Source organism: Cyprinodon tularosa, unplaced genomic scaffold (genome assembly GCF_016077235.1).
Source record: "Cyprinodon tularosa strain WSP-4 unplaced genomic scaffold, ASM1607723v1 ctg534, whole genome shotgun sequence".
Taxonomy (NCBI): Eukaryota; Metazoa; Chordata; class Actinopteri; order Cyprinodontiformes; family Cyprinodontidae; genus Cyprinodon; species Cyprinodon tularosa.
Window position 1 is genome coordinate 231,869 of NW_024039268.1, and position 17,085 is coordinate 248,953.

General features: G+C 41.1%; 1 protein-coding gene across 2 annotated transcripts; it reads right to left on the reverse strand.

Moving 5' to 3' along the window:
- Positions 1–3,203: 3,203 nt before the first annotated feature.
- si:cabz01068815.1 (solute carrier family 51 subunit beta) lies at positions 3,204–14,450 on the reverse strand. 2 transcript variants are annotated; one of them, XM_038304447.1, is made up of 6 exons: positions 14,309–14,450; positions 9,450–9,491; positions 8,983–9,366; positions 6,263–6,385; positions 3,937–4,027; positions 3,204–3,866 (listed from the first exon to the last, which is right to left on the reverse strand). In XM_038304447.1, exons 2-6 carry the CDS (start codon positions 9,487–9,489, stop codon positions 3,521–3,523), a joined length of 984 nt encoding a protein of 327 aa, XP_038160375.1. In that variant the 5' UTR covers positions 9,490–9,491; positions 14,309–14,450; the 3' UTR covers positions 3,204–3,520. The 2 variants fall into 2 exon arrangements, with proteins under 2 accessions (XP_038160375.1, XP_038160376.1); XM_038304448.1 differs by having other exon boundaries at positions 3,204–3,851; positions 14,309–14,447.
- Positions 14,451–17,085: the final 2,635 nt, after the last annotated feature.

Here is a 17,085-nt window from a genome sequence, read left to right on the forward strand (position 1 = left end):
CACTAACAAGACTCCTTAAATGGTTATAGAATGTCTAGAAGTTTTTATTAACACAGTGAGGATCTTCATATCTCTCTTTATACCGAAGTGTCCAGCAGTGGACTGCTGACCTGGTCAAGTTGTACTCTGAGCCTTAATTTTGTCCTCAGTGCAAAAGCAGATGTTTTATTCTATGCTAAGGGATTTCTCCTAAATGTAGGATTGAATCCTTAAGTCTTCAGGTAGCATGTTTCATGCTAAATTATCCTATCAGCTCCATTTGGTAAAGTAAAGCCAGGGGTAAGAATTTGCTGCAATGCTTCACCACATCAACATTTAATAAGCTTCAGACAATAAGAAAACACACCTGCTGATAAATGGCATTTTAGTAGAAAGGAGAATCAGAATTTCTAGAGAAAATCCACACATGGACAGGCTCCTGTTAGGGATGTGAGGCAACACTTCTTACCGCTGTGTCAGAGTTTTATGGTCGGAGTCATTCTGCTTCATTCTATCTCTATTCTCCCACTCTGCAGAATCTGTTAGTTCAATCTCTAACGTTCTGCTCTCTCTGCTTTTTCTCATAGTAGCCTCATCTGGTCTGTTCCTGTTTGGCTGTGACTCCATCCTGGAGAGAAATATCAGCTGTGCTGCTGCCATCAACACCTTTGTTTCTAGATGTTGGAGCTTGGCCTGTTTTCCAGTGTAGTCCTGTTTCTCTGACTGTGACTAACTGGATGTGCTCTCTTCATCCTCTGACATGGGAGCTGGCTCGGAGCTCGTCTGCCTGGCTGTGTGTTTCCTGGACGGGGCCGCCTGTGGAGCTGGTTGACAGTTGCCTTTTGTATCTATGCTTCTTTTTCTATGTCTGCTTCTGTCTCCTTGAACCCCAGTGGGCCTCAGCAGATGGCCGCTCACACTGAGCCTGGTTCTGCTGGCGGTTTCTTCCTGTTCAAAGGGAGTTTTTCCTCTCCACTGTCGCTCCAAGCATGCTTAGTGTGAGGGATTGCTGAAGAGTCAATGAGTCGATGCAATCAGCTGGTTTTCCTTAGATAGAAAACTTTGAATCAATCTGACTGGATGATCTGGTTGAACTGGAAAGTGACCTGAGATGACATGATGTGAATTGGAGCTATAGAAATAAACTGAATAGAATTGAAATTATGGCCATTTTAAGCAATAACTCTACTTAGTTCCCTCTCTGCTGAACTTTCATTTATTCAAACAAAGATGTTATACCAAAAGTGTAAGTAACTTAATATTAATCGTTAACATATATTTTTTGGAAGGGGGGGCAAGCTTTTGCAAATTACTACCGTATTTTCGCGACTATAAGGCGCATATAAACGTCTTTTAACAGAAAGACTTTGCCTAAAGAGACTTTTCCAGCTGGAGTCGTTATTAAGGCAAATGAAAAGGGCTGGATGGATGAGGAGATGATGAAAGCGTGGCTGAGGCAGGTGTATGGAAGGAGACCAGGTGGGTTTTTTTCCACTCATCACCATCGCTGTTAATCTGTGACTCCATGCGTGCCCATCTCACAGCCAATGTGAAAAACATGGTGAAACAAATGAACGCTGTGCTCGCCGTTATCCCGAGAGGTCTGACAAAGAAACTTCAACTGCTCGACATCGGTGTGAACCGGCCGTTCTAAGTAAGGCTGCAAGCGGCGTGGGAGCGATGGATGACCGACGGAGACCACAGTTTCACGAAAAGTGGAAGGCAGCGCCGGGCAAATTACGCCACCGTTTGCGGATGGATTGCAGATGCTTGGGCTGACGTGTCTGCTGGCTCTGTTGTTCGAGCTTTCGCAAAAGCTGGCATTATTTCCGAGGAGCCGCGCTGCACGGAAAGTGACTCTGACAGCGAAGGAGGGGAAATTGGCATGTCTGATTTAGCGCAGCTGTTTAATTCAGAAACAGAGGATGATGACTTTGATGGGTTTGATTAATACTTTGTAATAAATACATGAATAAAGCACAATCATACTCAGTTTTGCTCCCACTCTATTTTTAAATACGCAGTAGAGGTATTTAAACGTAGTAGAGGACATGTACCGGTATATAAATCCCGCGCCCTATAATCCGGTGCGCCTTATGTGTGTGTTAAATACATTAATGGCACACATAACTGAGACTGCGCCTTTTAGTACGGTGCGCCTTATGGTCATTAAAATACGGTAATAAAAAACGTGGAATCTGAAGGTAGCTCAACAGACAGAATAAACAGGGTTCTGTTCAACAGCATCACTGGTCTGCTGTCCTGAAGTTTGTTCTCATCTGAATGCTTTTGTAAAATATGTTAAAGAATAAATCGCATCTGCTATTCATGTACGTGCTGGAAAAGTTTCAACACTACAACATGGTAAATTGATTTAACGGTGCATTGCAGCTGAGGCATTTTGAAATTGTTAGGATTCCAGTCTGTGTGGTCTGTGTTTTTTGTGTGTTTGTCTTCCTTTCTGATTCTCCTCCTCACACACCTGCAGAGGGTTACCTCGGTAACGGAGCGCTGTTAAGCTGCTGACTGCCACTACGTCGACGCCAGAGTGTTTGCCAGTTTTGGGATCTCTAGCCAATCTGAGGTTTGCTCAGTCAAACTGAGTTTTTGTCAACCTGAGTCTTAACATTGTTTTCTGTCTTTGCCTCTCGGCAGGAAGTCATCCTGCAAACTGGGTTTTTCTGACCTTCTCTCCCTGGAAGGATCAACTGAGCTTCAAACTGAGCTGAGGATACAAACCGGAGGTTTGGATCCACTTTTCCCTGAGGAAAAGTTTGAGCTTCACACTGAGCAAGGGATTCATCTGCACAACAGTCCGTTCACGTACCGCAGGAACTCTGAGTGGCAGTCAGTCTTTCTCCGTTCTTCTAAAAGCGACCGCATTCAGGGTAACCCTGTCCGCCCTCCTCCGTATGAGACAAACACCGGAACACATTCCTCACCTGCTGGAGTCTAAAAGTAAACCTAATCTCTGGAAACATGAGTCTGCCAACCTTTTCCCCTCTTCAGGTTCGAGAATCAATTCTCCCACTGAACCTGAACTAACCGCAGTGTCTTCCCCTCACCTTTCAGTTCTGGGTGAGCAGTCTTCAGAGCAACACTGGAACCACCACAAAACTTCTAAATAAACCTGTTAAACTTTTCCCTGGTCTCTCTGGACTGGTTTATCTGCATGTGGGTCTGAGCTCTTGATAAAATCATGACAGACATCATGACAGACATCATGAAATGTACTGATGGAATTTATTAACAGTCATATAAAATAGCAATTACAAACTTAAACTGTCGAGCAGATTGTACATTTATTTAAATATGTTAGTCGCTAAATAAGGGTTCATGTTTGTAGGATACCATTTAAGATTAAGATATTTAGTTGACCCTGTCCACTATAGCAGCTACATGCTCTAAATAAGACCTTTAGTATGTTTGAAAGGTGCATCAGCTTTCATTAGTTTTATGCAACCGTCAACTCATTACACATTAACAGCTCATTCAAACTAAATCAAAAGAAGCTTAAAAAGCATTTAAAAGGCAACATTATTCACTCTGTCACTCCCACTTCGTCATGTGCTTCTCTTTCCTGCCACACTTCCTCCAGTTTCTCCTCGTTTGCCTTCTCCACCTCCTCGTCCAGTTTCTTCTCCACAGAATGATCAGAATAGAGGCAGGAGGTGTTTCCATCTTTCCATGTCACCACAATGTCCCCCGCCTTGATCTCGGATGTGTCCCTTTCAGACATGGGTGAGCTGTGACCCTGGGACAGTGGAGATATGCCGTTATCCCGAAGGGCAGAGATGATTTCAAGCTCTTCGCCTTCATTTTTCTGGAGAAGGGATGCAGCTGCTTTGTATTTAGCTATCTCCTTCCTGCTCCTGTTGAAGATAAAACTGCATATCGATAAAATGACACTTAAAGCTATTTTTATTTGTTTGTGGCATAAGATGTGTAATTTCATACCTGTTGGCAACGGTTCCCATTCCAAGCAGCATAAACCCTACGAGCAAGCAGACAAAGGCCAGCCCCAGCAACACATAGGTCCAAATCGCCGCTGCAAGAGTGAAAAGGAAGTACTGCTTTAATTTAATTGGCTCATTTACATGGTCAATGCACTGTAACAAACTGAACTGACTACAAAGTACAGCTATCACACAGCATTAGATAACATAAATAATTTTGAAATATGGTTGGACCACAGTAAATTTATAAAAACCTTCTTAGGTAAAAATCATGGCAGTCTCTTTGTAGTGTAGGTTTTTCCCTCCTGTCTTCTTTTTCCTGCACCCTGAAAATGCTCAATAGATCAGGAGGATCTTAAGATGGTCCAGATACAGATTTCACCAATTCGGTTTTACTAGAAAACTAATTTATCTAAAGTCATTCTCTATTAGCAGGTGAAGCACATGCTGCCAGAAACTGGTTTCATTTAGGAGAAAGCTTTTAGTGATCAACAGTTTAGGTTCATAGTCATAGCCATGTAACAGGGCTCTGAGTTCATCCTAGGAATATTTCTGAATTACGCAATGTTCCATTTCTTTTATGTGATTTTGGATGTCAGAATTTTAAAGTACCAAAAGAATCAAATCAATCCAAATCACCAGAATCGCCTCTGACACTAAATGTCATGATCTGCCCCAATAGCTGTCCTTAACTGTTCACTTCATTCACCTGCCTAACTCTGCCCAGTTCCTAATCATTCCTCTTCTTCTCCACCTGTTTCTGTATCTTTATATTAGGCTCAGCTCAGCTATGGCAGCCAGATCCCTTTTTGTCAAGATTTTTGCTCTAAATTGCCCTTTATTTCAGAGGAAGTGATGTGTAAATTGAGAGCCAATTGTCAATGATTGTTGTGTCACGTGTCATGGTGAATAAATACAGGTGGGTTGCTCAGAAAGAATCTGCAAGTACTGTGTGATGGTTTTATCTTTCTCTGCTGAAAATGAATCCTGCTGAGGAACTGGTCTAACTGCTGCAAAGTCAAATCTGCTAACATGTTTTTTTAGTTTTGTTTCGTTAGTTTTTAGCTATTCTATAGTTCCTGTCCCTGTCCCAGGGGACCAGTGAGAGGTTTTAGTGTTTGTCAGGTCTCCTGATCATGCCCTGGCTCCCAGGTGGGAGTACAGTTTTAGGTCCTGTAATCCTGGCTCCTAGGTGGGAGTACAGTCTGAGGTAGTCATGGAATCTGAACCGGGTTTAGACTGCTTTGATCCAGTTGAACTTTCAGAGTTAGCAAAATTATTGTCTTCATCTAAGCCTTCAACTTGGATGTTAGATCCAGTTCCAACCAGGTTATTTAAGGAGGTATTCCCTTTGATCTCCTCCTCCATTCTAGATGTGATTAATCTATCTCTGTTACAGGGATATGTACCTAAAGCTTTTAAGGTTGCTGGAATTAAACCTCTGCTTAAGAAACCGTCTCTTGACCCAGGATTACATTATCTTTTGTTCAGGAGCTCTGCCAACCCAACTCCTTTGGCTTTGCTGGCGTTCTTTAAATATCTTTTCTCTCATACGGTTATAAAGCCCTACAGAGAGTTGGGGATATGATTCTGGAGCCATGTTTTATTGGGCAGAACAACTTCAGCTGCTGCTGGAATGTTGGAGTATAAAACAGGCTTTATGTATTTCTAACAAACCTTATAAAGTGTATTGATTACAGTCAATGTTGGGTTTTTATGTTTTTATATGCAACTGATTTAACTTTTTTAACTAAAATGAATTCTGTTAAAGGTTATCTTTGTAAAAAATAGTATTAGTTGGGAATGGCTATTTAATGTCTAAATGTTAGAAGCCCCGTCATTTCTCATTATATTAACACTGTGACGGATTGTGGTTCTTTATGTTTTTATTTTTAAGCATGCTCTTTCTTCTGTCTTTCTTCTTTGTGTTTTTTTTTTAAATCAAAATGAGGTATAAACATTCCTTAAATGTTTTATTTAATTAGAAAACATTGTACGTAATTGATTTCTTTGTTTTGATTTGTTTATCTTGCTACTGAATTAAAGATAGTTTATATACCTCTGGTAATATTTATCTGCTTTGTTTTATTTAAAAAACACATTTCATTCACACCTGTGTTTTAATGGAACTTTAAAATAAAAAGTAATTCACATTTAATTGTGAGAAATATTTATCAATATTTTATACCGTGTCAAATAACACCAACAGTCTTATATCTTTTCTGTTTAGTGTTGTAGTTTTCTTGGTGTTCATGGTGTAGAGAGGAAACTGCCTGAATCTGAAACTGTCTGCAGCTCGCCGTGTTATTCCATGTTACAGTACTTACGCTCCTCTGTGCGGTAGAACCAGCGTAAATATTCTTTTTGCTTTTCCGTCATGCCTTGCACCTGATTTTGTGGCTCCTCTGAATCCTCCAGCTGCTCCTGGTTGTCATTCGCTCTCCTGAATCCTGAAGAGAAATCCACAGAAAGTTTTATTAATCACTGGTTGGAAACAAAACAACACTCAGACACAATTACTTTATGAAATATACATCAAATTATTCAGGACTAGTATTCAATTCAATTCTATTCAGTTTATTTCTATAGCTCCAATTCACATCATGTCATCTCAGGTCACTTTCCAGTTCACCAGATCATCCAGTCAGATTGATTCAAAGTTTTCTATCTAAGGAAAACCAGCTGATTGCATCGACTCATTGACTCTTCAGCAATCCCTCACACTAAGCATGCTTGTAGCGACAGTGGAGAGGAAAAACTCCCTTTGAACAGGAAGAAACCTCCAGCAGAACCAGGCTCAGTGTGAGCGGCCATCTGCTGAGGCCCACTGGGGTTCAAGGAGACAGAAGCAGACATTTACTCTATTATTTTGGAAATAGATTTTTCTTTCCAAACTAAACACTGCCATCATTCATAGAGAAATATTATATTTACTGTTTTATTTACAGTTGCTAAACAACAGGGTGTCTTCAGTCAACCAAATATCCTTCCTACCTACGTATATCTACGTCTGCAACAGTTCATTGAAGAAAGGAGAGAGGAGTTATGTTTAGACTTAGACTCAGTTTTATTAATCCCTTGGGATTACTCCTTCAGGGAAATTCTGGTTCCAGTATCTTATATAGAGCACAAAGAGTTTAAGCAAGATGCCATTAAAGATAAAAATATGACAGACAATATAAAAAATGTAAATCTAAATAAGTAATTCTTCCTTAAAATAAGCACATTTTTTCTTGGATTGAGGAGGTAAGTGAGACACTTTGCCAATGGAACAAGACAATTACATTTAGAATAAGAAAAGAACAATTGCATCGTCTCATTGCAACTGCATATTAGCTAATTATCTTATTTTAAGAGTAAAAATACTCATTCCATTGGCAAATCATCTTATTTACCTGCTCAAATTAAGGCTAAAAACACTTCATTTAACACATTTGTTCCTAATTTCTAGATCGTTTTTACAGTGTAGTACAAAAAAACATTAAAAAAAGAAAAAAGTTGTAATGTCCTGGAAAATGTTTCCCTTAGATATAAAAATATCTCCACAGTGGAGAGCTAACCTGATCAAACAGCCACTTTAATTTAAACCTCTGTTTTTGTAAATTATGACAAAGAGAGAGTAGAAATCCTCCCATTTTAACCCATTTTAAAGAGGAACTAAACCTCAAATCAACAATTTTTTGAAGATCAATTGTATATATTTGGCCTTGATAGTCGTACCTTTATATATATATATATATGTATATATATATATATATATATATATATATATATATATATATATATATATATATATATATATATATATATATATATATTTTTTTTTTTTATAACTGTCCAAATTTGAGTGAACATTGAATTCTGCAGTAAACAGTGTTGATGCTGCCCTCTGTGGGTTAAAGAGCGGCAGTGGAATTTTCCTATTGGTTTAGGAAACATGTATGAAGGAACACAGGAAGTTCTATGTCCCTCGGTGTCCATGCTGCTTTCTGCCGTTGGCAGCAAAGTTTAAAAAGTTGTAGTAATGACCTTTAACTTGCTGTTTGCTTCTTGCAGCACTTTTACACGTTTGTCTGTTAGCATCATTTTTGAGTTTGCAGTATTTTATTTATTTTTTGCATTTCTAAGCCTTTACAATGTGTTTGCACCATTCAGCAAACAGGTTTAATTACAGCTAATGAATGAATTACTTTGGTTATGCTCAGCATGAATTTAAATATAGAAGTGACTAATTTTACGTGTTAGAAAGTAGCTAACTCCTGCATTTGGAAGAAAAACGACAGGAATCTGCATTTTTTTGTGCACAAAATTTTAAAAACTAAATTTTTTTTTCCCATTGACTTCCTTACGCTGAATTTTTATCGGGTGAAAATTCAGCTGCAAAAATTTCGACTGCAAAAAGTTCAACTGTAAATATGTTGACCTTTTGGTGAACTCAAGCCAAAGCAATCTACACTCCATGCAGATCAGCAGCTTCTAGCCAATGAAATGAGCTCATTTGGTTAGAAAAAAAGAAAAGTTTGCGGATTAAACGGAGAGCCGTGGTAGACGGAGGTGCTGCACCAGCTGGCTCACTTATTTCAGCCATTAGATGAAAAACTCTAATGGCTGCATATTAGTAGCTGCCTGACATTTTGTTAACAAACTTCATTCAGCCGGGAACAAAGCTACAGTATGCCCAGCTGTTGTGTCACGTGACCAAATGAGCTCATTTCATTGGCTAGAAGCTCCTCGACTACTTTGAGTGTAGATTGCTTCGTCTTAGGTTCCCCAGAAGGTCAACACATCGGTAGGGAATTTTTTTTGCGGGCAAATTTTTTGCATCAGAATTTTTTGCAACTGAATTTTCACCAGATAAAAATTCAGTGTAAGGAATTCAATGTGTAAAAAAATGGTTAAAATTTAAAATTCTTTGTTAAAAAAGGCAGATTCCAATGAGACTGTCTTTCTTCCACAAATGCACGGCTATTTTATTTTTTAAAGAGAAGATAGCAAATAGATACCTCACTGAGCTCTGCTTTTATTTAGAGGACATTCAGAAACTTACTGATCTTTGCTGTGCAGACGTTTCTCTCATCAATAGACTTCCACTCAAAATATGGGAAGTGCTTTGAAAGAAGGACACGCTGTCCGTCGGTGGACAGCGGTAAGGACGTATTTCTGCTGATGAGTTTGTTGTTGCTGCAGTCCCACATGGGTTCTGGAGCTTCCACGTCTCGCTCCGGGCAGGACTGGGTTTGGACCGGATCATCCTGTTGAGCCGACAGACACCTGGATGATTCGACGCACATCAGTACGCCCTGGCTGATCCACACCCACTGTTGAGCCAGTGAGTCAAGGTCACACTTCTTCAAGATGACTTGACTGGTGTTGGCCGAGTCCTCCAAACACAGGCCGAACTGCGTGTTATGGAGCATGAACATCTGTCCCCCTGCAGAGGTCCAAAGGCATTAAAATCATAGACGCTAATTCAAACAGCCAGTTATTTATATGTTTTATAAAGTATTAATCTACCCGGGACTAGGAGAAGCAGGAAGATCCACGATTCAAGCATATCTGAAATGGAAAAAAAAAGAAATGTTAGAACTTCCTCCAAAGATAGAGAACCAATTAAACAAACCTTTACAGCGTTAGATTCACACAGTCTGTTCCTGTGGTTTATTATGTAACAGAGGACAGATGAGGCAACCTTCCCTCCTACAACTACCATGAAATATTTCAGTCGTAACTGAGACTTCATCTCCATCTCAGGAGTTATTCTCTGATTTTTTATGATATTTGATCAAGATAGTCACTGAATGAGGATCAGTAAAGATCATTATCTGCTTTTTAAGCACAGTCACTAACCATCATTTCTGCTTATCGACACTAAGGTCACAGTTTTATTTCCATATAAAACTGTGATGTTAAACATTTATTTTAACAGGTCCTGTGGTTGCCGATGAGTGATAAAAAAGATCATGAATTTTTATTTACTAACCAATCCTCTGTGGAGGACATTTATAAGCCTGAATATCTCCTATCCTCTCGATGTTACTCAGGTAAATCCTTTTGGGATCTACAGAGGACATTTAGGGCTTTTCAACGATACCAAATGTGAAGAGGTCGGCCTTTCGTACATTTCTCTTCCTCGCCCAGAAAGATGGCCTCCATCAGTTCAAGCACATTTTATGGGAACAGGAAAAGTTAGTGAAAATATATATTTCTTAGCAAATTTAGCCTTAAAAGGTTGTTAAGTTAGGGTTAGGTTGACAAGTGTCTTAACAACATATGAAACATATTTTGAATTATTTTAACTGTCTTTTATGATAATATTTCATTGTTTAAAAAAACTTCCTCCATATTGGACATTTGTAGTTATTTCCAACATTTTTTGTGTTTCTTTTCAAATGACAAGAAAAGGAGTCATTCTGAGAAGCAGATTGTAGATGAAGGAGATCAAGATCCAATGTTTGAGGGAGAATCAGAGGAAGATGATTCAGAGAGTTCTGAGGAGGAAATTCAGAACGAAGAAACTTCTCTGAATCTCCCCAACTTTCTGTAATAAAGTGATTAGACAACAAGCCAGTTGTTATGGCAACCTCTGCCTTTGGCATTAGATCTCTGGAGACACGCAGAAGATGGTCCAAGAAGGAACAAGCGTTTGTCCAGGTGTCAGTTCCTCCGGCAGTTGTTCAGAACAACAGAAACATGGATGGTGTGGAATTGGTTGGTAGGATGTGGAGTTTCTACAGTGTGGCATCTCACAGTTGGAAATGGACAGCAATGCAGTTTTCCACTTTATGTCCTGATGATCACTAATTCATGGCTTCGGTGTTGGAGTATCCCGGTTCCTCCCTCAGTCCAAAAACATCACTGCTAGGTTAACTGGCTTCTCTAAATCCTCCTCAGGTGTGAATAGTTGTTTCTCTCTGTGCTGCCCTGAGATGGACTGGAGACCCGTCCAGGGTGGACCCCCCCCCTCTGTCCAGGGTGGACCCCCCCTCCTCTGTCCAGGGTGGACCCCCCCCCTCTCTGTCCAGGGTGGACCCCCCCCTCTCTGTCCAGGGTGGACCCCCCCCTCTCTGTCCAGGGTGGACCCCTCCCCTCTGTCCAGGGTGGACCCCCCCCTCTCTGTCCAGGGTGGACCCCTCCTATCTGTCCAAGGTGGACCCCCCCCTCTCTGTCCAGGGTGGACCCCCCCCCCTCTGTCCAGGGTGGACCCCCCCCTCTGTCCAGGGTGGACCCCCCCCCCCCTCTGTCCAGGGTGGACCCCCCTCCTCTGTCCAGGGTGGACCCCCCCCCCTCTGTCCAGGGTGGACCCCCCCCCCTCTCTGTCCAGGGTGGACCCCCCCCTCTCTGTCCAGGGTGGACCCCTCCCCTCTGTCCAGGGTGGACCCCCCCTCTCTGTCCAGGGTGGACCCCCCCCTCTCTGTCCAGGGTGGACCCCTCCCCTCTGTCCAGGGTGGACCCCCCCCCTCTCTGTCCAGGGTGGACCCCTCCTATCTGTCCAAGGTGGACCCCCCCCCTCTCTGTCCAGGGTGGACCCCTCCCCTCTGTCCAGGGTGGACCCCTCCTATCTGTCCAAGGTGGACCCCCCCCCTCTCTGTCCAGGGTGGACCCCTCCCCTCTGTCCAGGGTGGACCCCCCCCTCTCTGTCCAGGGTGGACCCCTCCCCTCTGTCCAGGGTGGACCCCCCCTCTCTGTCCAAGGTGAAGATAGACACCAGCACCCCTCGCCCCCCCAGCAGGGATAAACATGACATAAAATTGATGGATAGAGTCTAAACTTTAACTTTACATTTATGTTAGTACATTTTAATTTTCACATTTTAAAATGAACCTTGATCATAATTTGCTGGTGAATATTTTAAAACATTGAATTTACAAACTGAGCAGTTTAGGAGAAGAAGATGGAAGAAGCAGTTCTGATAATTGGAACAAACCCATAAAATCCTTCATCAATCAACATCTTGGCAGGTAATGTAGTTTGAAGTGCCTTGCCCAGGGGCATAGCTGCATGTCACAAAGAAACTCACAACCTTCTACTATCCAGGTAGCGAGCAACAGTTTCCCAACTGAGATTTCAACCAATAAACATTCCAGCTAATGACAACAAAACAGGTTTGATTTTAAATTCATGACAAAAGATAAATGAATCCAGAACAAATGTTAATTTAAAACTAGTGCTGTCAATCGATTAAATTTTTTAATCGCGATTAATCGCATCAATGCCTGAGTTAACTCGCGATTAATCGCATTTTAATCGCACATTTTTTTCCTGATTGAAAATAATTTAAATACTCTCGATGACATACAAAAAAATACATACAGGCTAGGTTTGTGCCAATGTTCTTTTTTTAAATGAAAACAGGTCACAGATACTGATTTATGCCATAGAAACATATGGCAAGAAGATGGGGAGGCATGTAGCAAAAAATAACAAATATGTAGCCAAAAAAAAGGCCCTGAAAACAGGCTGATGTAAAAGACAGTCTTTTGAACAAAGACAAGCATTTTACCCTACTGCTATAAAATTTAGTAGAGTTAACATTAGATGTTAATTAACCAAGATAATAATGAACAATTTTCAATCAATACATCAAAATCAATAGACCGACATCACTAGATGGACGTTCTATGCTCTAGAAAGTTACTTTTCAGCCTCTTAACAAAAATGAGAACACACACAGACACACCCACCCACACACACACACGCGATACCGAGCTGTGGCGTACACAGACAGCAATAGTGCCGTAGCAGATTCCATTTCACCTCAGTAATCTGTTTTCTCAGCGTATTTCAGGTTGCTACTAGTTACCAGACACTCAACTTGTTTGTTGGTGGTGGGGCTTAAAGAAAAGGCACTAGCGCCACCCAGTGTATGAGCGTCTTTTTCCCTTGAGGAGCTCCGCTCTCGAAGCCTATGAGAAATGCATAGACTGGGGGAAAATAGCCCCGCCTCCCCGCAGGCTGCAGCGGGATGTACTTGGAAAATTGTACCATAAAACCACATAGCGTTAATCTCACGTTAAAAAAATTATCGCCGTTAAAATGGCCTCGCGTTAACGCGTTAATAACGCGATAATTTTGACAGCACTATTTAAAACATCAACTGTTTCAAATAATGGAAACAAACAAACAAACTGAATTCATACAGTTTATATGTTTTAAACCAATCTTTACAATAAAACTCACATTTCTGTAAAACTGCTTTTAAAGTGTTTTAACATGCAGGAAGTTGGAAACAGCGGAACAGGGAAGGTTTTACTGTTTTAGGTGAATTTGAGCCTTTCAGAGAAAAAAATTTATACTTGACGATACATTTAATATTGCAAGAATAAAAATAATGTAAAGTTCTCTCTTCTAAAATAAACGCCAGCAGTGTGAGCTGAATTAACTGCAGCTCAGTGATCAGAATTATTCACCTTTGCTATGAAAATCTGTATCAAATCCTACTGTTAGAAAATCTTCATGTCCAAACAATATATTGTCAGAAGTAATGATAAATATTTGACTGTTTTAGTGGATGAAATGGTCAGAGTGGAGGAACAGAAGCTTCTGGCCTCTCTGCTCTGCCCTGATTTAACCTGCTTGCTGCCATTCAGGTAAACCATGAAGATCCTAACCTGACAACAGCCAGATGCATGTCTCGCTCCGCCTAGCTCCACTCGAGCTAGGCGGAGTGAGACATGCATCTGGCTGTTGTCAGGTTATGAAGATCCACCATCAATAGAAAAACCAAAAACTCTACAACAGCGATGAAATATCACCAGCAGCTTTGATAGGGCTGCAAGTTTGGAAGATTTCTGAGGAAAGTTTCTAAAGTCCCCTGATCTCTGAGACTCACACAATAAAGCTTCAACAAAAGAAAAAAATTAAATGTACAATAAAGCTTATTCTATTGTGGCTGCTTAAGATTAACGGTTAAAAAAAAGGCCTGAGCTTATATAGTGCTTTTTCAGGTCACTGATGGTGGTGAGCTACATCGTAGCCACAGCTGCCCTGGGGCTCATCGACAGAAGCGAGGCCGCCGTACGCTGGCGCCACGGACCAGCGGGAATCTTGCCCAAGGACACGACACTGACAGCCGGAGCTCGAACCTACAACCGACCGATTGCAGGGCAAACTCCTGCACCTGATGGCAGCCTCACCCTCAGTCCCAACAGACTGATTTCCATCATGTAATGAAAAGCAGAGCCATTGCTGTCAAACATTTAAACTTAGGATTCAGATTAAAGGTAATCAAGCTGCAGTTTCAGAAACTAAATCTGGATTAAGGCTCTTTGTGAATCAACTCAGATGAACAAAAACTTCCATTCACACACTAAAAATAGTCTAATAGCATATTGTTCCATCTCAGCTGTGCTGAACGGTCTATCTGTTGTACTCACTGTGCCTTCACTGCTGCTGCGTCTCTGAGCTGAGGAAGAGGAGGGAACGTCTGATGAAGCAGAATGAAAAACTAGAAAACCTTCCAAAGTTCACAGGGAGGAGTTTAAGCTCTGCTCCTTCTTTCTGAGCAGGGAATGAATACAGACTCATAAACATGGAGGCTGGATGCAGTCGCTCTGATCGACCATGAAGAAAAACTGTCTGAAATGTGATGTTTTTGTGTGATCAGCTGGAAGCAGGTTTGCTTTACTCATTCCGTTCTGCTCGTCATGTCCTGAATATCCACACCTGATATTAAATATAAACTCAACCTAACAAAGGTGCCGTTATACAGCCTGTAAAGCAAAGTTCAGTGAGGTCTTTGACCTTTTCATGTGGTTACTGTTTACACAGCCTCCTCTCAGCCTTGGTTGCTCCGGGTAGGAAGGTAAATGACTCAGCGGTTAAATCTCTGCACCTATGGCAGAGCGGTGGGTTACAACTCTGCCAGAAAAATTACTTTAGATCAAACAAGTTTTACTGGAAAAACAATCTAGAAATAAGTTAAACATTTCTTAAATTTAGTGTATTTATCCTTAATTTAAGTAGGTAAAATAAAGACAGTTCAATTGTGTTTTCTTATTTTAAATCTAAATTCTCTAAACAATTTTTCCATTAGCAAAATGTCTCTTTTATCTCCTCAATCCAAGAACAAATGTACTTACTTTAAGAAAAAAAATGACTTATCTAGATTTTGATTCTTTCCAGAATGAAAATATAAAATGTCAAAGTCTAACTCAATGAGAAGATCAACTCTGTGTCTGTTTACCTACAGTCATCATGTCAGTCGTCCCGCCCTCATCAGGTCTGCCAGGTCCTCTGTCGGCCTGCTAACAGCCATCTAGAAGCTAGACCTGATTTTTTTAAACATATTTTCTGGTTCTCCACCCAAATGTGAAACCTCACCTCACACTGCCCAGCTTCAAAAGGCCTTCATTTCAAACCCAGACTGTGTTTTATAACCTGTGTATTTTCTGTGCAGGTGAATCCTTACCATCTTACCATCTATGTTAAGAAAGAAAAACCAACCTTAAACAGGGGGGGGGGGGGGACTCAGATTTCAGCTTTGAAAAACCTCCAATGCAGCGATAGTTGATTCCTTCCTGCTATCATTGCAGCCCCCACCCCCATACAGGGGAACAGGAGACCCCACCTATTCAGCCAGGACAACAATTCCCTTTGCGTGGGGCGACGGTTGCGTTGGAGGTTGGAGTTTGCCCTGAAATCGGAGGGTTGACGGTTCAAGCCCCGGCTCTGACTTTCATTGTCGTTGTGTCCTTGGGCAAGACACTTCACCTGCATTGTCTACTGATGGTGGTCAGAGGGTGGCGCCCCTCTTCTGTCAGTGAGCCCCAGGGCAGCTGTGGCTACAATGTAGCTCACCATCATCGGTGAATGAATTGGTGAGTTTCCTGAATCTACATCTACTACATGTCAGACCATTGCTCACAGCTTCTGGTCTAAAGTTCACCACTATTTATGCGTAAGGGCGTGACTAGTCACCAGCTGCTCCTTTCCATCATCCTTCTGCCCAACACAATCCTTGCATCAGTCTAACCTCTAAAGTTAAATAGAGTCTAGGGAGACTTTAAAATATAAAGAACAACAAACAACATCAGTCACTGAACACAATATAGTTTGTCTCTTCTTGCTTTCTTTCCTCAGGACCTGAAGAACCCATCGTCTTTCCTCACACCTCCTGTGTGCTGCAGGGATTTCACCAACAGGGGGCGCTGTTGAACAACCCTACATTGCCTTGAAACCAGAACACTTGAGTGTGTTTATCTTCAACTCCTGGCAAAAACGATGGAATCACCTTCCTCAGCAGATGTTCATTCAGTTGTTTAATTTTGTAGAAAATAAGCAGATCAGACAGGATTCAAAATGTCAACCGTCTGACTGCGAAAAAACAACATCTTTTGCAACACTGCGTGATGATTTACCTAAGGAAGAGGATTAGGCCACTGGGAAAAAAAATGTTACTGATTTTTTTATTTTATTTCAGTTTAATATAAGAAAAAAGTTCAGAATTCTGACAGCTAACCAACATGTTAGCATCCAGCCGTAGCCATGTCTGTTTTAGAGACCAGCTCTCTTGTTTTAATCACCTTCTGTTCTTCCATTAATCAAATATCATCAGCAGGGACGGAAAAGTCGCCTAATTCCATCATTTTCCACCAATGTGTTCCTGTTCCTCCCAAACAGCTGAACTGAGTTCTCCTCATCTCTGCCTCCATGGAGACCATCTACATTAAGATCCACAATTCTGAGATTAAAGTCAGAATTCTGACCTTTTTCCCATATTAAACTGAAATAATATTTAAATATCCATTAACATTTTTTTTTCAGTGGCCATAATCCTCTTCCTTATTTATCCTCTTTGAAGAGTTTGATAATCCTCTCCTTTGTTTCAAATGACATCTGTCATCCTGGAGCCGTGATTCTTAGACTTAGACAAACTTTATTGTCATTTTGTAAACACAGAGTGAACGATATTTCGTTCAGACAGTGAATGAGCAGCTCGGCAGTGAAATGAACATTTCTATTTCTTAAAGTGCAGCAAACAGTGTGGGAGAAAAAAACATGGTGCAAAAACACATTGATGTGGAAGTTCAGAGCATTTCAAGACAAATATTCATATATTTATGGCGCAAATATGCAGTATTTTGGTTTGGTGTTACCAGTGTGATGCAGAGTCTGTGATTAAGAGATTTTCTTCACCGCTTCATCGGTCTGA